Source organism: Dipodomys ordii, unplaced genomic scaffold, assembly GCF_000151885.1.
Source record: "Dipodomys ordii isolate 6190 unplaced genomic scaffold, Dord_2.0 Scaffold15, whole genome shotgun sequence".
NCBI lineage: Eukaryota > Metazoa > Chordata > Mammalia > Rodentia > Heteromyidae > Dipodomys > Dipodomys ordii.
The window spans coordinates 15,704,991-15,726,423 of NW_012267231.1; the positions used below are offsets into that span (position 1 = coordinate 15,704,991).

The following is a 21,433-nucleotide window of genomic DNA, read 5'->3' on the forward strand; positions in this document are numbered from 1 at the left end:
TTTGCTTATGTGGTGCTGAGGAATCGAACCCAGGGCCTCAGGCATGCAAGGCAAGCGCTCTACCACTGAGCCAACTTCCCAGCCCTCAGTATGATTCTTTTTAGGCCTTGTTAAGCTCATACTTTCTAAACTGCGGGAATTGAAATTTGAATATTTAGCAGAATACAAAGGCACAACCAGGGCTGCTAAGATAAACAGAAAATGAGAATATACTTCCTCTCTACTTTTTTCTCTTTTTTTGCCGAGTGCTAGAAATTGAACTTTTTTAACACTAGAAAAAATTAATAAATCCAAGCTGTTTTTGTTGTTAGGGTAATGATTACTTTCCCCCCCACCAATGAAATTTTGAAAGGTGCTAAAAACACTCAAACACACACACACACACACACACACACACACACACATTTCCAACCCATTCCTAAAACATTGGAATGATACAGTTATCAAGTCCGAACCTGTGAAATGCAGCTTTTTCTTTCATGTGATGACAAAAATTGCATACCAGGTTGCTAGCCTGTTCACCCTAAAATTTGCTTTGCATGGTAATCTATTCACTTGTGGAAAACTTGCAGAGAAAACAACCAGAGTTGGGGGGTGAAGGGGAGTGGCTGGAGAGGTGGTAGGAGGTGGAGAGGGTGTGAAAGGGGTAGGTGTTTGGAGACTGATGGGTAAGAATGCAGATAAACCTGCCCCCAGATTATTTTTGACCTGAAAAGCCGTTTTTGTATTCCTGGAAGAATATAAAGAAGTGAATCCTCAAGAAATGGGATGTGGGGAGATTTACGTAGTCATTTCTGTTTAAAAAGAAAAGAAGCATTAACTTGTTTAGACAGTGTTGATACCTGTTTCAAATTAATTAACTTTAAAATCTCTAGAGGAATTCCCCCCCCTCTACCCCCATTTGTTTTTGAGCAAGGATTGCAATTTGAAACTCTGGCCTCCTTAAGTGTTTCTTTCATGTTGTTGAAATTGGATGCTTTTTTTTTTTTTTTTTGAGGCTATAATGTCCAGTTAGCCTGGTTCAGTCCACTCAGCAAACAGGCTGGCAATTTGATCTGGGAAATTTACCGAGTTTAAACCCAGGAGTCATTCACTCCATTTTGCTTTTCCTGTAAGAAGTCATTCTGGCCTCCGGTGGCTGTAGGTCTAGCTTGGGTGGTAAAATCTTTCTAATGGTCCTGGGAATAGAAACATTTATCAGGCAAGCCCTTTTTTTCCTTTGTTAATGTAGTTTTCATAGGTACAATTCCTGTTGCAACACCTAGTGCAGTCCCAGGTAACTTTTCAGTAACAAGCTTATGAATATTTGATAATGTAAAGGGAGAAAAAGAGATCGGCACATATGTCAGCAGACTATCTAGATTTGCTTCTTCAAAAGGCATCCATAGTCTAGGCATCCATAGTCTACCGCTACTGAGGTTCTCCCTATTTTCCTCTCTTCAATCCTGTGCCTCTTCTTTGCATCTTTCCTTACTCACTTCCAACCCCTACCAGCTCAGGATTAGAAGAGGTGTTCAGAACCCATAGTCTTTACTGGAGAAAAGAAAGCTTTTTGTAACTGTTTTACCTAGTTGTGTGTTTTCTTTTTAATTCCTCCTTCCTCCTTTGTAGTTCACTGATTGCTTCAATTAAGACCCAGTGTGCCTGCTAAGCTGTGCCCAGGTTCAGAGCCATGCCAGTCTGTGGGTGAAGCTTAAGGTAGTAATGGAGCCACTGCATCAGCAGCAGAAGCCACAGAAGCTGCCACACTCGGCTCCTTTGCAGATGGATGCCAGAGAGAAGCAGGGAACACAGATGAGAGAGGCCCCATTCCTGTATGCCCAAAAGCTAGCCACACAGCCACCTGTCCTTTCTGCCATGCCTGGAAGACCTCCTGGCAGTCCTGCCCTGGGTCCTTTAGCCAGAGTTCCACCAGTCACACCAGTGGCCCGAGGTTTTGAACAGAGCAGTGTGAACTCAGAGCCTGAGGAAGAAGAAGGTGGTTTGGAGGATGAGGATGGGGATGATGATGTGGCAGAGACGGCTGAAAAAGAGGCCCAGGCTGCTGCCAAGTATTTCCACGTGCAGAAAGCAACTCGCCAAGATCCCCGAGCACCCCCTGTGCTCAGTCTGCTTCCAGCTCCAGGGCTCCCAACACCGGTACCCCAAGCTAAAGAAGACCCTACCAAAGATGCGTCCACAGCACCACCTTCCGTCTCCACAGGTGGGCAGCCACGCTGGAGCCTGGATGAGCAGCTTAAGCAGGTCAGTCTGTGCGCCGTGGGAGGCTATCCTTTCTGAAGCATGTGCTATTCTGAGTCTTCTCACCCGACTTCACTCATCCACAGCCAAGATTTTCTCAATATTTGTTTGCTTGGGCTAGAGGTGTGTATAGCTCAGTGGTGGTGATGCTCACTAGTAAGCATAGTATGCACAAGGCCTGGGTTCAGTCCTCAGCACCAAAAAGAATTTTTATCATTACAGTCTTTTTTGTGTGTGTGTGCCTGTACTAAGGAGTGAACTCAGGGCCTGGGCACTGTCCCTGAGCTTCTTTTGTTCAAGTCTAGTGCTCTGCCACTAGACTTTGTTTCTGGCTTTTTTCTGGTTCATTGGAGATAAGAGTCTCACACACTTTCCTGCCTGGGCTGGCTTCAAATCACAATCCTCAGATCTCAGCCTCCTTAGTAGCTAGGATTACAGGCATGAACCACAAGCTCTCAGCTCAAGATCATACTTTTAATGACAATTTGTTGTTTTGTAGCTGAGCATAACTGATCAGAAATACTCTTGTATTTCCTAAGAAAGACTTGTAGACATGGGTCCATCTCACACTTACAGATACTGCTTAGAAAGAGGGAAGGACAGACCTAAAGATTCCCTTTTTAGCCAAGGAAAGCTGAGTGACTTTAAATATGGCATAGCGTTAGCATCAGCATAGGAGTTTTCTTTTGTCGTTTTGTGGTGCTAAGGGTCCAACCTTTCATGTATTCTAGAAGGGAATGCTTTGGGGGAGATACTGAGGCTTGAACTCAGGGCTTTCTTTGCTCAAGGTTAGCTCTCTATCACTTGAGCCACAGCTCTACTTCTGGCTTTTTGCTGGTTAATTGGAGATAAGAGTCTCAAGGAATTTCCTGCCTGGGCTGGCTTCAAGCCATCATCCTCAGATCTCAGCCTCCTGAATAGATAGAATTACAGGTGTGAGCTACCAGTGCCCAGCTACTAGAGAGCTTTAACTACTGGAGAGCTTTATTTATAAAGGCAGACTGTAGTCAGTCATGGTAGTACGCACAATGGTATTCAGGAGGTAGAATCTAAAGGATTATTGAGTTGAAAGTCAGTCTGGACTACATAGTGAGATTCTGTCTCAAAACAAAAAGACAGGCTGGGATGTAGTTCAGTGGCAAAGTACTTGCCTAGCAAGTGCAGCATCTTAGATCTAGTCCCAGTACCAAAAAAGACAACAACAAAGAAAAGGTTTAAAAGAAAAAAAAAGAGGGGCTGGGAAGGTAGCTCAGTGGTAGAATGCTTGCCTTGGGTTCAATTCCTCAGCACCACATAAGCAGAAAAAGCCAGAAGTGGTGCTGTGGCTCATGTGGCAGAGCACTAGCCTTGAGCTGAAGAGCTCAGAAATAGCACCCAGGCCCAGAGTTCAGGCCCACGATCGACAAAAGAATAAAAAAGAGCCGGGTGCTGGTGTCTCACGCAAAAGAATAAAAAAGAGCCAGGCGCCGGTGTCTCATGCCTGTAATCCTAGCTACTCAGGAGGCTGAGATCTGAGGATCGCGGTTCAAAGCCAGCCCGGGCAGGAAAGTCCGTGAGACTCTTATCTCCAATAAACCACTAGAAAACCGGAGCCACTGGCGGTGTGGCTCAAGCGGTAGAGTGCTGGCCTTGAGCTGAAGAGCTGAGGGACAGTGGCCAAGCCCAGAGTTCAAGCCCTATGACCAACAACAACAACAAAAAAGAATAAAAAAGAAAGCAGACTACAGAGCTGAAGAGTCCTAATGAATTATTTGGAGGAGGGAAGCCTAGGGAGCTGTTCTCAGCCAAGCCTTTGGCTCTTTTCTTTCTTTCTTTCTTTCTTTCTTTCTTTCTTTCTTTCTTTCTTTCTTTCTTTCTTTCTTTCTTTCTTTCGTCATGGGGCTTGAACCCAGGATCTCAGTGCTGTCCCTGAGCTTTTTCACTCACCACTAGCATGTTACTACTTTGAGCCACAGTACCACTTCTGGTTTTCTGGTGGTTCATTGGAAATAAGAGTCTTATGGTCTTTCCTGCCCTGGCTGGCTTTGAACTACAATCTTCAGATCTGTCTCCTGAATAGCTAGGATTACAGATGTGAGCCACCAGTGCCAGGCTTGACTTCTCTTTTCTTAGTGACCTACAGTGCAGTTTTTCCTTAGTGTGAGGACAGTAAGTTGACTTGTTATGGGTCAGTTGGTATTTCCAGCAGGGAATCCAAGGCAAGCCGTTCATGTGTGGGAACTCTGAATAACACACACCCTGTGTGTGGTCCAATGATATGTAGAAACAAACCATTTGTGAAGAGCCATAGCCTTCACAGGCGACTGAGAAGCCATGAGATCTGAAGGTCGTGGTTTGAAGCTTGCTAGGACAGGAGAGACCATCAGACTATTATATCCAATTAACTACCGAAAAAACCTGAAGTAGAGCTGTGGCTCAAGTGGTAGAGCACTAGCCTTGAGCAGAAAAAGCTCAGTGACAGAGCCCAGGACCGGAGTTCAAGTTCCAGGTCCAACATCTTTTAGAACCTGAAAAGTGGAACATGTCTGCTGTTGGCTTAGTTTTCAACAGCAGAGTTTGTTGTAGGTGCTTCAGTGAGTGAACAATAGGGTTCAAACCCCACCCCTATGTGTCTTTCCTTTATGATCTTTTGGTAGCATTATGAATTGCCCTGAGCCCCTGCCTTCACTCTAGAACAAAATTTATGAAAGTTCCTCCTGGGACACGAGGGTTAAGAGTTAGTCTTAGGGCAGGAGCTGCCTGTGCCCACAGTATCATCCTTTGCTGCCTCTTCCTCTGAAGCAGGGCAAGTACTGAGATGGATGCTCAGAGGGTTCCCTGCCCTCGGTCACCCAGGGAGACTGTGGTGGAGGGAGGCCTGGAATAAGAATCTAGCTTCCAGGACTACAGCTCCTTGGCTGTCAGCCTGAACCCCACGTCCTGGCTGATTTCTTTGGTTTAGCAAAACATCTGTGAGCTGCTGGCAGCCCCCACCACGGCTGTGCAGCTGGCACAGTGCCACGTTGGTGGCTGAGTCAGCTCATAGCGGGATCCCGCCCTGCCGCCACTGGGAAAGTTCAGGCCTGAGGCAGCTGGGCTGCCCCCGCCTTGGCAGCTAGCCAGCCTCTGTGTGTGCATGTGCACACATGCGGTTGTTCCTAGAAAGTACAGCAGCACGCCCCAGAGCCCGTCTGTCTTCCGGAAGTGCAGCAGGTGTTGAGGTCAAGCCTTTAGAGATTTGAAAAAAAGACTTTGCAGAACTGGCGTGTGCGCTGTGGCAGGGCGCCCAGCCCTGACTGGCCTCCCTGCACTCTGTCCTCCGTGCTGTTGCTGGGCACTGTCTGTTGGCACCTGAAACCCTTTGAGTTCATTTAAGTTTTTGAGGCGTACTTGCTAATTATAGACTGCCTGGAAGAGCACCTGCCAGAATGTGTTCATAAATGTTAGAGTAACTGAGGCCTAATTCCTCACCCTGAATGTACCTTCTCCCCTCAATTTGGTGATCAAGAACCAGGCCAGGGAGGCAGTGCAACCGACTTAAATCCTTCTCTGAGCATCCTCTGTTTCCTTGTGGATTTAAATTTTCAAAATAAATTTGATCTATGTTTTTTCTCTTGCTTTGAAGGAGTAAATAATGTGGGGATTAAAGCTGTTTCATGTTTTTGTTTTTGGTGTTGGTCCTGGGGCTTGAACTCAGGGCCTGAGGGCTGTCCCTGAGTGTTTTCACTCAAGGCTGGTACTCTACCACTTGAGCCACAGCTCCATTTCTACTTTTCTGGTGGTTAGTTAGAGATAAGAATTTCACAGACTTTCCTGACTGGGCTGGATTTGAACCCCAATTCTCAGATCTCAGCCTCTTGAGTAGCTAGGATTTCAGGAATGATCCAGCTGGTGCCTAATAAAATGGTTTTTAGTTATGCTAAAACGAATCTTCCAGGAGAGCCTAGAAACCATCTAAACCTTGAGACTTACTATTCAGTCCTTTGTTTCTTTATGGAACTGCCAGTGGGGGGTAGAAAGAATAGCCCTTGCTTCAAAGACCTCTACAGTTGACACAGACCCTACTGTTAATGGGTTACTTTTTGTTTTAAACAACAAACTTGGCTGGAGTCCTCTTTGTGCCAGGATTGTACTCAGTAGTCTGGCTTCTCTCCCTCAAGGAGTGCAGTGCCCTGCAGAGGTACTGTGGGAATCTCAAGGTGGGCTGGAGTTGGGGGTGCAATAACCAGGTTTGCTGAAGCCCAGGCCCCAGTCTGCACTATGGTGGAGCTGTTTTAAAACATGGTTTATACCTGTAAGATCGGCCTATAGACATTATTATTGTTGTTGTTGTTGTTGTTATTATTATTTCCTGTAACATAGTATAGCTTGGCAAGCCAACAAGAAAGTTGTTTTCAAGATTTGGTGTGGGGGCAGGGAGTAGGCGAACATCCACAAACTAAAAAGCAAAAGTGGGACTGCCTAACCACAGATTGGACTTACGTGTCTGAAATCCCTTTCTTAGAGCAAGTAATGTTGAAATTGTCTCATGGGTTTTCTTTGAAGAACTTCTTAGAAAATACTTGCTTCTCAAAGTGGAGACAATTGGAGTGTCATGTCACCTGCCTCTCTGGGGAAGAGAGTTAGTCCAGCACTGTAAAACCAATCCGTGTGCAGGGGCAGAGTAAACCATGATGAAGCAAGACAACAAAAGACCTGATGTCCTTCCTCTCAAAGGATATCACACAGCCAGCTTGGGCGGAGAGTTGCTGGCCTTTTAGGGTGGTCTTGGATAGAGAGGGTTGTTAAGCAATACAGGCTTTGTCTGTCTGGAGCCCATTAATGGAGCAGCTAGGTCCCCCTGCATAGAAGTGGAAGATGAGTGATGGTGGATCGGCCCTTGGGGCCAGAGCGTGTGTGACTAGTCTTCTGCATACTTTACTGATCACTTTGGTTACTGTGTGTGGCTTTGCATAGCCAGCTCCCTGAAAAGCACTAGAGACATTGCTCAATAAATGTTGCTCCCCCCTTCCTCCCCCTCTTTTTCAACCCCTCTTCCCAGCAAGCTCTACGATTGCCTTCCAGGGTGGAGGAGTCTTATTTCAGAAAACTTGTAATTAAAGAATTCCTAACATTTCCTAAAGCTAGCCAGCCACACGTGTTAATGAAGACAGGGTACTACCGATTGAGAACAGCTGGAAGCTATTAGGCATGCCCTCAGCTTCTGCCCACTGTGTGGCCTCTTTCTAAATTTGGGGTTCAGCACCTCTGCAGGATGAGAGCAGAGACTGCCTAGGCAGACAGGAAGAATCATCTAGTTAGATGTGCACTAAGAGTCAGGGAACAAGATTTAACAAGAGGAAATGTTTGTCCCCCTCCCCCCCCCAAATGATTGTAATTAGTGAAGTTCCTATTAGCTGCATACAGAATAAAAATCATTCTCATCTTACTATGCAAAAATAATTGGGCAATTAACTGGGCAATTATCTAACTAAGAGGCTTGAACTCAGGGCCTCATGCTTTCACTTGGCCTTTTCCATCAAGGCTGGTGCTCTACCACTTAAGCCACACCCTGCACTTCTGCCTTTTTTTCTGGTTAATTAAAGATAAGAGTCCCACAGATTTGTCTGCTTTGGTTTGTTTGGAACCTGTATCTCAGCCTCCTGAGTAGCTGGGATTATAGGTGCTAGCCACCATCACCCTGTCCCCCCACTTTCTTTTTATGTCTGTCTTCCTGCAATCACAGGGGAGCCTGCCTTGATAAGTGGTTCTCAGTTGGAGGCCACCCTCCTCTCCTCTCCTTAGGGGTACAGTTGCCAATCAGGAGGCATTTTGAGTTGTGCCTGGGGCAGATGTTTTCTCCCAGCCCTTTGTGCTTCCCAGTGTCCTCCAGCATACAGCGACAGTCTCCTCCCCCAACAAGGAATCCTCCAAAGTACCAACGTTGAGAAACGCCACTCTAGATGGTGTTTGGAGAAAGAATATATGCTGTGCTTTGTGTAGATGTGCACATGTTCTAGGCTAGACATTGCCCAAACCTGTCCTCTGCAACCCTGAATTCTCTTCACTTGTTTTGTGTTTTTGCTTTGTTTTACTTTGTTGTATTGAGACAAGGTTCTCTCTATAAAGCTGGTCTCAAACTTGAGATTCTTCTGCCTTCGCCTTCTAAGTGCTGGAATTTCAGGCATGCACACCCAGGCCTGGCTTTCTGTTCTGTTTTCAGTGTCCATGTGGAGTTTGTAAGCCTCCATTTGTAATGATCTCAGTGGACACTCACCTAGGAGATGACTGGGACCTAGAACTTCGAGGTCTCGTAAATGGTCCATTATACAGATAGCTATGTGTGACCGAAGGTGGCCGTCCTTTTGGACACTTAACTCCAAAAGATGAAAAGACAGATACTTGGCAGCCTTGTTACTTAGTAACAGACTTAATCTGAACCAGCCTTGGATTGGGAGCTACCCGTGGGATTAGGTCCCAGCTCTACTACTGTTTTTCTATAGTATTTTGCTGTGTCCTAACCTCCTCTCAACCCACACATATAGTAGTTCCATGGCATGCAAATTCTCTTCCCCAACCTGAGGATAATGCAAAAGTGGAGGAAATATCGGAGGGTGGAAGAGATCATTGTAAAATGTGTACACTGTACAAATACTGTTTTTGAGGTGGGATCCTGGGGCTTGAACTCAGGGCCTGGGTGCTGTCCTTGAGCTTTTATGCTCAATCAAGGCTCCACAGTGGCTCTTTGGTGGTTAATTGGAGATGAAAAGTCTCACAAACTTTTCTGCTGAGATTCTTAGATTTCAGCCTCCTGAGTAAGCTAGGATTACAGGTGTGAGCCACTGCCACCTAGTTCCCTAAATACTTCCTTTTTGTGTATGCGGATTCTGGGGCCTGGACTTGGGGCTGCATCGCTGTTCTTGAGCTTTTTTTTTTTTTTCCTTAGGGCTGGTGCTTTACCACTTGGACTACAGCCACACTTTTGGCTTTTTTGGTGTAGTTGGAGATACAAGTCGCACGGACTTTTGTGCCTGGGCTGGCTTCATTCCTTGATCCTCAGGTCTTAGCCTCCTGAGTAGCTAGGATGATAGGCATGAACCACCAGCATCCAGCTGCTACTTTTTTAAAACTCTGATTTTCCAATCTTCACTACTTTATAGGAATATGCTCCATAAATGCTAGACATGACTACAGAACAACTTCTCTTCAGTTTTCTAGAGCTGTACTCCAGAGTTCTCAGAAACTTTTCAGGATTTGTGGGAACAAAATCATGGCAATTTGGTAGCTTTCTGTGTTAGCATAGAGTTATAAGCATGTTTTCTGTTCAAGTAGAAGTGAGCTTTATCAGTATTCAGTCCTTATAGATGTGTGATCACTGACCTAGCTTGGTTTTATCTCTTTCACCAGACTAATTCCTCCACGAGATCCCACCCCCTCCTAGACCTTCAGGAACTTGCCCCACTCGTGAGCCTTTTCCTGATTCTTTGGTCTTACATTCTTCTAAAGCCCTCTTTATATTCACTCATCTTCCAGCTCACACACACACACAAAACAAACACCTTTAGTCTTAAAATCTACCTTATTTGGTTGTTAAGAAGAGGAGCTGTAGCTGGGCACTGGTGGCTCACGCCTGTAATCCTAGCTGCTCATGAGGCTGAGCTTTGAGGATTATGGTTCAAAGCCAGCCTGGGCAGGAAAGTCCCTGAGACTCTCATCTCCAATTAACCACCAGAAAACTGGAAGTAGTGCTGTGGTTCAAGTGGTAGAGCACTTGCCTTGATCTGAGTCTAGGCCCAGAGTTCAAGCCCCATGACCTACCAAAAAAACAAACTACAACAACAAAACAGAAGAGGAGCTGGGTACCAGTGGATCACTCTTGTAATCCCAGCAATTTGGGAACCTGAGATGAAAATCTTGATTTGAAGCCAGCCAGGCAGTAAAGTCCATGAGACTCATATCTCTAATTTACCACCAAAAAGCCAGAAATGGAGATGTAGCTTAAGTGGTAGAACCTAGCCTTGAGCACAAAAGTTCAGGGACACATCCAGGCCCTAAGTTCAAACCCTAGGATAGGCACAAAAGCCAAAAAAAGAAGAAAAAGAGAAGTCATTTTTAAAGAATTCCTGGGTTATGCATTCCTTCCAGCTTTTCTTGTATTTCTAGCTGCTCCCCTCCCCCTAACAAGTGTCTTAGAATTGCTTATACTCATTATGTCCATTCTGTCATCTCCTGGGCTATCCTCCACATGCTCCATTCTGAACCCTGATCCTTTATGTTCTTGGTTTCCTCCTTCTCCACCCTCCCCTCCCCCCTTTCCCCTCTCCCTCTCCCTTTCCCTCTCTTGGCTAGAGGAGTCTCATAGACTTCCTGGCCAGACTAGCTTTAAGCCTTGATCCTCAGATTTCAGGCTCCTGAGTAGTTAGGATGACAGGCATGAGCCACTGATGCCTTGGCTTGGTAGGTTGTCTAATGACCACCGTGTTGTTGAGCCCAGGCTGGCCTGACCACTCCCTGTTTGAAACTTGTTCTTACTTTTTATTTACTTTAATCTCTGTAACACTCTCTGCCAGCAGCCAGCCCCAAACACTTCTACTTTAGGTGCAGTCTTGAGCCTAGCACTACTGTCAATGCTTTCTTTGCATAATCTCTACCTTCATATTTCATTTTATGATTTATTTTATTTTATTGCCAGTCCTGTGGCTTGAACTCAGGGTCCAGGCACTGTCCCTGAGCTGCGTTTTGCTCAAGGCTAGCACTCTACCACTTGAGCTGCACTTCTGGCTTTTTCTGTTTATGTGGTATTGAGGAATCGAACCCGGGGCTTCATGATTGCTAGGCAAGCACTCTACCACTGAGCCACCTTCCCAGACCCCTCATATTTTAAATAAATAGTGTCTATAGGCCAGGGACTCATAGATACTATTTGAGCACATTTTTCTAGTGTGACCTCAGGGCTTTAATCCTCAACCACCTGCTGAGCATTTCCATTTAGACATCCCTCGTGACAAGTTTAATGCATGCAAAACTGAACTTTTGATTTCTATCCAAGTCACATTTCCTCGTTCACTTTCCTTCTCAACTAATGGCATTCTCCTTCCCTTAGAATCTTGGGGTTGGCTCATTACTACCTGTGTCCTTCCTCTGTTCTTCTCTGTCCTCTTCTGCTGTACCATGTCTAGCCCTCACTAGGTCTTATCAATCCTTTCCTTTTTAGCCTCTCCTCTTCGCCATTACCCCCATTACCCCAGCAGCTTTCCAGCTCTAACAGGTTTCTGTGCTCCTCCCCTTGTAATCCATTTCTGCACAGCAGCTAGAATGATCTAAACACAAATCCTGTAATGCCCTCTAAGTGTGATGCCAGTTACTCTAATTATAAAATCCAAATCTGGGTGATCTGACACCCTGCCTGCTTCTCAAGCCTTACCCCTCTTCTAGGACCTGGACTCAGGGCTGCCCAGTCACTTGGTTTATTTGCTCACAGTTGGCACTCTACCACTTGAGCCATGCCTCCGGTCTGCCTTTCTGATGGTTAATTGGGGATGAATTCTCCCAGATTTTTCTGCCCTGATTGGCTTCTAGCCATGATCCCTTAGATCTTACCCAAGTAGCTTGGGTTACAGGCCTGAGCCACTGCTGCATAGCTTAGCCTTACGTCTGACAGTTTCCTGGCCTTTTATATTCTGGTCACTCAGTGCCCAACCATTATGTTTCCTGGTATCTGGAATACCGGCAAATGCCCATTCATGGATTCAGAAGTCTCACAACTTTTATGCCTGGTTACCTTTGAACTCGAGCCACCATTCCTGGCTTGATCAGGCTGTGATCTTCAGTTCCTGTCTTACCTTAACCATCACTGCCTCAGAAACCTTGTCCTCATCCTCAGTGTGGATGAAGCTCTTGATTCTTTTTTTTTTTTTTTTTTGAGGGACACCTGTCCCTCAGCTCTTCAGCTCAAGGCTAGCGCTCTACCACTTGAGCCACAGTGCCACTTCTGGCTTATTTCTTTTTGCTGAGGAATCGAACCCAGGGCCTCAGGCATGCAAGGCAAGCGCTTACCACTGAGCCACCTTCCCAGCCCCAGCTCTTGATTCTTTTGTGTGTGTGTGTGCTAATCATGGGACTTGAACTCAGGGCTTGGGCACTGTCCCTGAACTTCATGTGCTCAAGGCTAATGCTCTACCACTTGAGCCAATGCTCCACTTCTGGATTTTTGGTAGTTAATTGGAGATGAATCTCATAGACTTTTCCTGCCTGGGTTGGCTTTAAACCCCAATCCTTAGACCTCAGCCTCCTGAGTAGCTAGGATGACACTTGTGAGCCACCAACCAAGTTCTGATTTCTTATGTACTACCAAGCATTGTAACTTTTACAGTGTGAAAACTGGGACCCCATTCTTTCTTGTCCTGTTTTCCAGCCAACAGTACAGTGTTGTATGGGAGGCACTCCGTATTGTTTCCCCCATTTTCTCATGTGCTCTGCCCCCTCTTTTTACATGATAGCTCCATTTCTTTTATTGTTATTGTTCCTTACCTGGATGGTGGTAGTGTAAGGCTAAAAGCCCAATTCCCAGATTCTGGCAGGAAGGACAGAAAATTCACTCTGGCCCTTCTCCCTAGTTTTAACTGATTCCAGGAGGTGATGAGGCATCCACAAAGGGGGAATGGGCAGGATTACAGAGAATCCTAAAGGGAGAGGAGAGCCCCAGGAAGTAAAACAGAGACTGTTAGGAGCCACACAGTTGGAACTACAAAAAAAAAAAAAAAACGTTCTGATAAGATCAGGATTACGGCTTTTAATCACTCAGGCCTCAGATGGACACACTGGAGTTATAATTATCAGATGCACACCTTCCGCTGTGGGGCCACTTTAGCAAGAACCAAAAAGAGTCTTCCTACCTCCCACCAGCCACAGAGATCAATTCAAACTCACTGGCTTGGAAAAAGAGCTAAGGACACTTTTGTGAAGAAGCAGTAGAAAGGGGCCAGGCCAGGGAGGGGGAGAGGGAAAACCTTCCCACCTGAGTATAGGAAGACTCAGTGCAATCAAGAAGATGAGCCAGAAAAGGGGTGTTTCTACTAAAGGAGGTAAAGAGACTAAAATGCAGTGTGGTGGTAAGGACACACAGGACACCCTGGGATGAAATAGCAAGCGGGGTCCAGTCAGAGTTAAGGAGGAGAGAGGCCCCAGGAGGAACCAGGATCTGGGCCTTGAACTCAGGGCCTGGGTGCTTTCCCTGAGCTTTTCCTCAAGGGAAAGCACTCTACCACTCTACCACTTGAGCCACAGCACCACTTCTGGCTTTTAAGGATAGTTTTTAGTGAAGAAAAGAGTCTCACAGACTTTTACGCCTGGGTTGGCTTCTAACTGTAATCTTTAGAACTCCGCTTTCTGAGTAGCTAGGATTATAGTTATGAGCTACCAGTGCCTGACTAATTTTATTTTTATTTTCTTGGTCATGAGGCTTAAACTCAGGGCTCTGTCCTTGAGCTCTTTTGCTGAAGACTAACATTCTACCACTTTGAGCCACAGTTCTATTTTCAATTTTCTGGTGGCTCATTGAAGATAAGAGTCTCACACACTTTCCTGCCCAGGCTGGCTCTGAAGCACAATCCTTAGATCTCAGCCTCCTGAGTAACTAGGTTTCCAGGCATGAGCCACTGGTATCCATGAGCCACTGGATCCATATATATATATATATATATATATTTTTTTTTTTTTTTAAGTAGTTTAAGGATTCTGGGAATTGGGCCTTTAGCAATACACGACCACCATCCAGGTCCACTGTTAAGCAGTCAAATAATTGTTACATATGAAAATAGGAGGAGAGTGGTGGATCTGGCCAAAGATAAGGTAGATTATGTATTGTGTGGTCTTGGTTTTTGTTGGTTGTAGGGCCTGAACTCTGGGCCTGGGCGCTGTCCCTACCACTTGAGCCACAGCACCTCTTCTGGCTTTTTCTGTTTATGTGGTGCTGAGGAATTAAACCCAGGGCCTCATGCATGCGAGGCAAGCTCTCTTACTACTGAGCTACCTTCCTAGCCCAGTGTTGTTTTTTTAAGACAAGAAGTACTGAGAGGGCTGGGAAGGTGGCTCAGTGGTAGAGCCGGAAGTGGCACTGTGGCTCAGGTGGTAGAGCGCTAGCCTTGAGCTGAAGAGCTGAGGGATAGTGCCCAGGCCCAGAGTTCAGGCTCCACGAGCGGACCCCAAAAAAAAAAAAGAAGTACTGAGAACAAAAGCTGTACTCAGCCTAAATACTTTCGTTAGGCTCCATATTGCAGAGCAATAAATTGATATCCAGGAGCCTGGGGATCAGCCCCTTTGAAGCCTAGTGATTTGGCTAATGACTACTTTGAGGTTCAGGTCCTAGGAATTTGCCTAGATCCTTGCCCTTGGGGCTCATATCTGTTCGATTACAGAGAGCAAACACAGGAAGTACATTACCATCTGTGTCTTTGAAAATACTCCCTGTTTCCCTGAGAGCTTTCAGTTTCCTTAGTGGTATTTTAGGGCAGGACCATTTCTTGTAGGTATCAGAGTGTGGGGAACCCCAGTGAAGTTGGTAGCTTCACCCCTAGGAAAGGGTTAACTTGAGTGTGGCATGGGGGGGGGCGGTGAGAAATGGGAACTAAAATTGCTTTGGACATCTGAGCTGGGCTTTAATAAGATATTCCAGGTGGTCAAGAAGTAATCCTAAAATAGCCTAGATACTTAATTGCTTTTAAAGTCAGTCTCCTTCTCTGGGGAGGTACAGCCCTAAGGAATGCAGTGCTGGCTCCTAAGCTCTTAGAAGGGTGGTCTGGCCGGGTTGTTTCCCCCCTCCCCACCACCCAGTAAACAGAAAGGCCCAAGTAGCCTTCTTGGGTCAGGTGACATTTGCTACATTTTCCCCTTCACAATAGAAGATTGGCCCTAAGCCTTTGGCTCCTGCCAGCTGCCATAACCTGGCTGGCTTTCTTCGTGCTGCATTATTGGTCTTGTCACCCTGTCCCCTCAACAGTGGCTTATTTTCATTAGTGCTCCCAGATTTCCTGCTTGACTCCCTCCCAGCTTCTGTTTGCACAGGAGCAGATTTTTCTCACTGTAGGAATTCAAAGCCATCCTTCTTTCTCTTTTTTACCCGCAGTCCTGGTCCAGCTGACTTTCAATTTGGCTGCCTCTTCCAAAAGCCATATCTCCTCAGTTCAGCTCCCCTCTCTCCCTAAACCTAGATTCTCTGCTACATAGTCAGCTACCCTGGCCAGGGCTGCCTTGCCTGCCTCTTACAAAAGCAGTAATGCAAATCTCCAGTGAGAGGTATCATGAAAGTATATTAAATAAGGAGGGTGACCAGTGTCTTATTTGAAAGATTAAATAAGCTGGGCACATTTGGTTCATGCCTGTCATCTAATTACTTAAGAGACTGGGATCTGAGGATCATAGTTCAAAGCCAACCCAGGCAGGAAAGTCTGGGACTCTGTCTCCAATGAACCACCAGAAAACAGAAGTGGAGCTGTGGCTCAAAGTGGTAGAGCCCTAGCCTTGAGCAAAAAAGCACAGGGACAGCATCCAGGTCCCTAGTTCAAACCCACAACTGACCCAAAAAAAAAAAAAAAAAGCTGAAAGTGGACCTGTGAGTGGTAGAGCACCAGCCTTGAGCAAAAAAGCCAAGGGAGAGCATGATGAGGTCAAGCCCTAGTATTTGCACACACCTAAAAAAAAAAAAATCTAGAAAAAAATCTCAGCAATTAAAAAAAAATTTAATGGAATAAATACAATTGTATTGGTGTTGTTTGCTTCTCCCCTATGGTACTAGATTTGAACCCACATCCTTGAATGTCCTCCACTGAGCTACAACCCCAGCCCCAGTAATTAGTTATGTGCATTCCATGAAGCTCTTCTCTGTCCTTTCGCCTTAGAACGTTCTGTAGTGTCTGATAGATCTCAGAATACATGCATTGTTATACATGCATGAACAAAAAACATTGAAATAGGAAACCTACCCATGGTTCCAACCCTGGTAGGCATCTACATACATTTACGTAAGTATATTTTTTCAACAAAAACGGGTTGTCAAAATCCAGAATGGTGCTGTAATCATTTGTTTTTCTGTTCATAAAACATCCACTCCTCCCCCCTGTTCACAGTTCAGAGTTTAAATTTCCTCCTGGCATTCAAGGCATTTCACAGCCCGTTTCCCTCCCTGCTAAACCTCCCTGCCAAAACATGTCTTGTTTATCCCCCACTCAGTGCTCATTTAAACTGTAAATCTCCCCTAGCCCAGCCTTTGCATCTACCTTGGGGCGCTTTTAGCCTGGTACTGGTAAATGTGTATGTGTGTGCTCAGCTTACTTTCCAACTGGGAAGTGAAGCATGTGGGAGAGCCGCTTGAACAGCGCGCCCTTTCTAGCTGTGATGGCTTCTCTGGAGATCTGTGCTTCTCAGGAGAGGAAGGGCCCCTCAAGTCCCTGTGGTCCAACCTTTTCTCATGTGGAATTCCCTATCCCTTACAGATGATCTTCCAAAGACAGAAAGCTGCCTAACCCCAGAGAAGGCTCACTCGATTATGAGTATTAAGACTGAACCCGAAGTCTTCCTCCTGACCAGTTCTTCCCAATAGCCTCAGTTTTTTGCCCACTTTATTTATTTATTTATTTTTTGTCGGTCGTGGGGCTTGAACTCTGGGCCTGGGCCGCTGTCCCTCAGCTCTTCAGCTCAAGGCAAGCGCTCTACCACTTGAGCCACAGCGCCACTTCCGGTTTTCTGGTGGTTTATTGGAGAGAGGAGTCTCACGGTCTCTCCTGCCCGGGCTGGCTTTGAACCGCGATCCTCAGATCTCAGCCTCCTGAGTAGCTAGGATGACAGGCGTGAGCCACCAGCGCCCGGCTTTTTGCCCACTTTAAAGAGAAGGGCTGCCCTGCGCCTCTTCCACAGGTAGCCTTTCAGGGTTTCCATCACAGTGAAGCTCTTCATTTCCCTTCCGCCTTGTTGCTCTTCCAGGGCTGTTAGATGTTAGTTTCTTTAGAGGCCTTCTATGTGCATGGCACAGTGCTAGATGCCAAGTTCCTTTGATTCCTCAGAGATATAATCCTCCTCTCTTTCTACCTCCATTTCCATCTCACTCTCCTGGTCCACTGTCCCCTGGGGGCTAACGATAGGGGCTCATCTAGTGTGGATGGCCTTGGAGACAGGAATAAAGGTTGCCCCTTTCAGTACCCCCAGATGACTCTCCAGGGCAAGTGTTTTCTGAGGGCTAGTTTTTGTGTGGCTCAAGGACCCAAATGAAGTTCATGAGATGAATCAAGGAATAAAAGAATCTCCCTGCTGGCTCACACTTGTTATCCTAGCTATTCAAGAGGCTGAGATCTGAGAATCAAAGTTCAAAGCCAACCAAGTTAGGAAGACTCTTACCTCCAGTTAGCCACCAAAAAGCTGGAAAGAGAGCTGTGGCTCAAGTGATAGAGTTCTGGGTTTGAGTAAAAAAAAAATGTAAGGGACAGTGCACAGGCCCAGAGTTTAGTTATAGTACTCTCTCTTTCTCCCCCTCCCCCCCCATTGGTGGGAGCCACCCAAGGCCATAATGTGCATGTTCTGTGGACAGATTATTCTTGTCCTTTCTTTTTCCCTTCATAATCTCCCCACTGTGCTTTCAACCTTCAAGGAAGCATGGTGTCACAAAGCATGCTGGACAGTCCTGGGCTTGAGCTCTGGTGCAAGTTGCTTGAGTTCCCTGAGCCATCATTTCCCCAACTCCAAAATAACCACTTCTGCATTGTAGAATTAGTTGAGAGAGTTCTCTAAGGCAAACAGCAGCTTCCTTTCCTGCCCCCCTTTTTCCTCCCTACCTTCTCACTGCCATTTTGGAGGGATTTAAAGACAAAACACTTGAGCTTCCATGGTGAAAACTGGAGCTGGATGCGAGCATAGTTGCCAAAGCTCATCTTGGGTGGGTATTTGGGAACAAACTGTTGGTTTCCTGTGAGCTCCTGGTGAGATCAAAGGTTTAGAGAAGGCTGAGGAGGTGGTTAATGGCTATGTGAACCAGCTTTCCACACATCTCTGGGCTGTTTAATACTGTTGTCTTGTGCCTGGTAAGTGATCCTTTTGCATTAAAAGAAAAAAAAATAGGGCTGGAGGGCTGGGAATGTGGCTTAGTGGTAGAGTGCTTGCCTACATGCATGAAACCAGGGTTTAATTCCTCAGTATCACATAAATAGAAAAAGCCAGAAGTGGCACTGTGGCTCAAATGGTAGAGCACTTGCCTTGAGCAAAAGAAGCTCAGGGACAGTGCTCAGGCCCTAAGTTCAAGCCCCAGGACTGCCTCCCCCACCAAAAAAAAAAAAAAAAAGATGTTAAGAGAAAGGTACTGCTGCTCATAGGGTTACAAAGCTGGTCCCAGTAGGGGACACTTTACCACCACACTTTCCTCACGGACCCCTCTTGATCCTGAAAGGCTGTATGTGTTTTGCCCCTGTTTACAATCTCCACCACTGTAGCCTCTTATTTGTTAGTCATACTCTGTGTGTGTGTGTGTGTGTGTGTGTACGCACATATGCGCTGTTACTGGGGCTGAGACTCAGGGTCTGAGTACTGTCTTTTAGTGTTTTTGCTTAAGCTTGGGGCTCTACCACTTAGGCCACACCTCTACTTCTGTCTTTTTGCTGGTTTCCAATCAGATCTTTGGATCTCATCCTCCTGTGTAGCTAGGATTACAGGCCTGAGTCACCAAGACCCAACTGGGCCTGCTAAGTGTTGATAGGCAGAGACACCTGCTGAACTGCATAAGTGACCTATGTTTGATTTTATTTGATTAGAGTTGAGAACCAACTAAGTAACTTCTTAATCCTGTGAAAGAGAGAAGAGAGGCAGTGGATATAGAGGGTCCTGGGAGGCATCCCTGTCTCTTGGCTGGTGTGTCTGAGCTGGGGTGTGTCAGTGCAGGAGCACAAATCATCAGAATATGACCAGGCGGCTGCATGAAGGAGCTAGTATTACAGATTGGCTCGGAAGGACTGGTGGGTTCAGGAATTCTAGTTTAACTGCCTCAGGCAAAGTAATGAGTCTTAGACATTTGCCCATCATCCCCACTGAATATTTTAAGCTAAATAATGCACAAAAAGAGCCAGGCAAGCAGAGCACCTGTAATCTTAGCTCAGGCCTGTAATCCTAGCTACTCAGGAGACTGAGATCTGAGAATCAAGGTTCAAAGCCATCTTGAGCAGGAAATGTCCGTGAGACTCTTATCTCCAATAAACCACTAGATAACTGGAAGTGGCACTGTGGCTCAAGTGGTAGAGTACTCGCCTTGAGCTGAAGAGCGCAAGGACAGCGCCCAAGCCCAGAGTTCAAGCCCACCACTGGCAAAAAGAAAAAAAAAAAGAGCCAGGCACTGTTGGCTCAAACCTATAATCCTAGCTATTCAAGGGGCTGAGATCTGAAAATTGTGATTCTTTTTTTGTTTGTTTGTTTATTTGGGTCCGGTCATGGGGCCTGAACTCTGGGCCTGGGCGCTGTCCCTCAGCTCTTCAGCTCAAGGCTAGCGCTCCACCACTTGAGCCACAGCCTCACTTCCGGCTTTTGGGTGTTGAATTGGATATAAGAGTTTCATGGGGCTGGGAAGGTGGCTCAGTGGTAGAGCGCTTGCCTTGTATGCTTGAGGCCCTGGGATCGATTCCTCAGCACTACATAAGCAAAAAGAAAAAAGCCAGAAGTGGTGCTGTGGCTCAGGTGGTAGAGCGCTAGCCTTGAGCTGAAGAGCTGAGGGACAGCACCCAGGCCCAGAGTTCAGGCCCCACGACCGGACCCCCACACACAAAAAAAAAAAGTTTCATGGACTTTTTTGCCTAGGCTGGCTTCAAACTGCAATCCTTAGAGCTCAGCCTCCTGAGTATCTAGGATTACAGGAATGAACTACTGGCACTCAGCTTCCAATTTTTTTTTTTTTTTTAAAGCTGATAGTTCCTTTCTGTGGAATGGCTGAAATAGTGCAGTTTGTAGAACTCAGTGTTGTATTTCCATCATCTTCTAGCTGGCACCCTGACCTCTGTGGGAAACTGAGTCTTGAGTTGTTAGGTTGTTAGTGATTAAAATCTGGTCCACAAGCAGATAGATTTCTAAGCTGAGTGCTTCTCAATTCCTGGCAACAACTGTGCTCTGAGCCTCCCCCAACCCCCAGGCATTCTCTCCCTGGAGCCCAGCTCACACTTGGGTGTTTATTTTCACATACAGTCCCGTGGCTATACTGGCATTGGTGGCTTGTTCTCATCCCCTCCCCCTTGCTAGAAGAGCCCTGGCCTGGCTGATTGGAGCTTGTGGATTTGTTTTCTCCACCTGAGTGTTGCATAGTTTCCAAGTGAGATTTCAGAATGCCTGCAAACCACTGTAATTAGTAAAACACACACACACACACTTATACACACACACACACCTTGTTTTCATCTCTGAATGACATAGAGAAAGGACCTTCTTGTGACCGGCATTGAGCTGCCACAGTAAAGAGCTGACAAAACAGAAGCTGTAGCACTGATCGCCCATTAAACAGGGCTCCAGGGTAATCGACTGTCCAGCAGGAATTACTGGCTCAAACAAAACCCCTGGGCATTAGGACCTACTGCAGTCTTTGTTGGGGGGAAGGGCGGGAGAATGGAACTCTGTCTGGTTTTGCTGACCCGACAGACATCATTCATCTTGATTATTCATTGTGCTACTTGCTGCCAGATGACACTAGATTTCTGGTGACTATAATTACATTGTAGGGTTGAACTGAACAAAACCCCACGCCCTTCCTCCTGCTTGGTTGTTTATTTCCCTGGGCTGATGGTTCCATAAGACAGGACATAAGGAGAGCCTGGTGTAGGCACTGTCAGATGGCATTTACAGAACAGAGTGCTTCCTTACACACTCGCTTCCTTACACACTCGCCTTGTACTAGATAAGCAGGGAAAACATTTGGTGGAGCTGTTTTATTTCAACTGACAGGGCATCACTTCTCCCTCAGCCCTGCCCCGCTGTTGTGACTTGGTGCTGTGAGGAGGAGGGCCTGCCTCTCAGAGCCTGCTTTGAGTAATGGAAGCCAACTGTGGGTCCCCAACATAGCTGAATAATCTTGCAGTTGGATGCTGGTGGCTCATGCCTATAATCCCAGCTACTGAGGAGGCTAAGATGTGAGAATTGTGGTTCAAAGCCACAGTAGTCTGAGAAAGTCTGTGAGATTCTTACCTCAAATTAATCACCGGAATATCAGGAAATGGAGGTATAG

At 46.2% G+C, this 21,433-nt stretch overlaps 1 protein-coding gene across 2 annotated transcripts in view; it reads left to right on the forward strand.

The window, feature by feature from the left end:
* Positions 1 to 21,433, forward strand: part of Arid3b (AT rich interactive domain 3B (BRIGHT-like)) — a 45,522-nt gene that overhangs the window by 1,191 nt on the left and 22,898 nt on the right. For both annotated transcript variants that reach the window (XM_013011961.1, XM_013011959.1), the window contains exon 2: positions 1,612 to 2,244. In XM_013011961.1, the coding sequence (XP_012867415.1) occupies positions 1,705 to 2,244 (540 nt within the window). In that variant the 5' untranslated portion in view covers positions 1,612 to 1,704. The remainder of the gene's footprint in view (positions 1 to 1,611; positions 2,245 to 21,433) is intronic.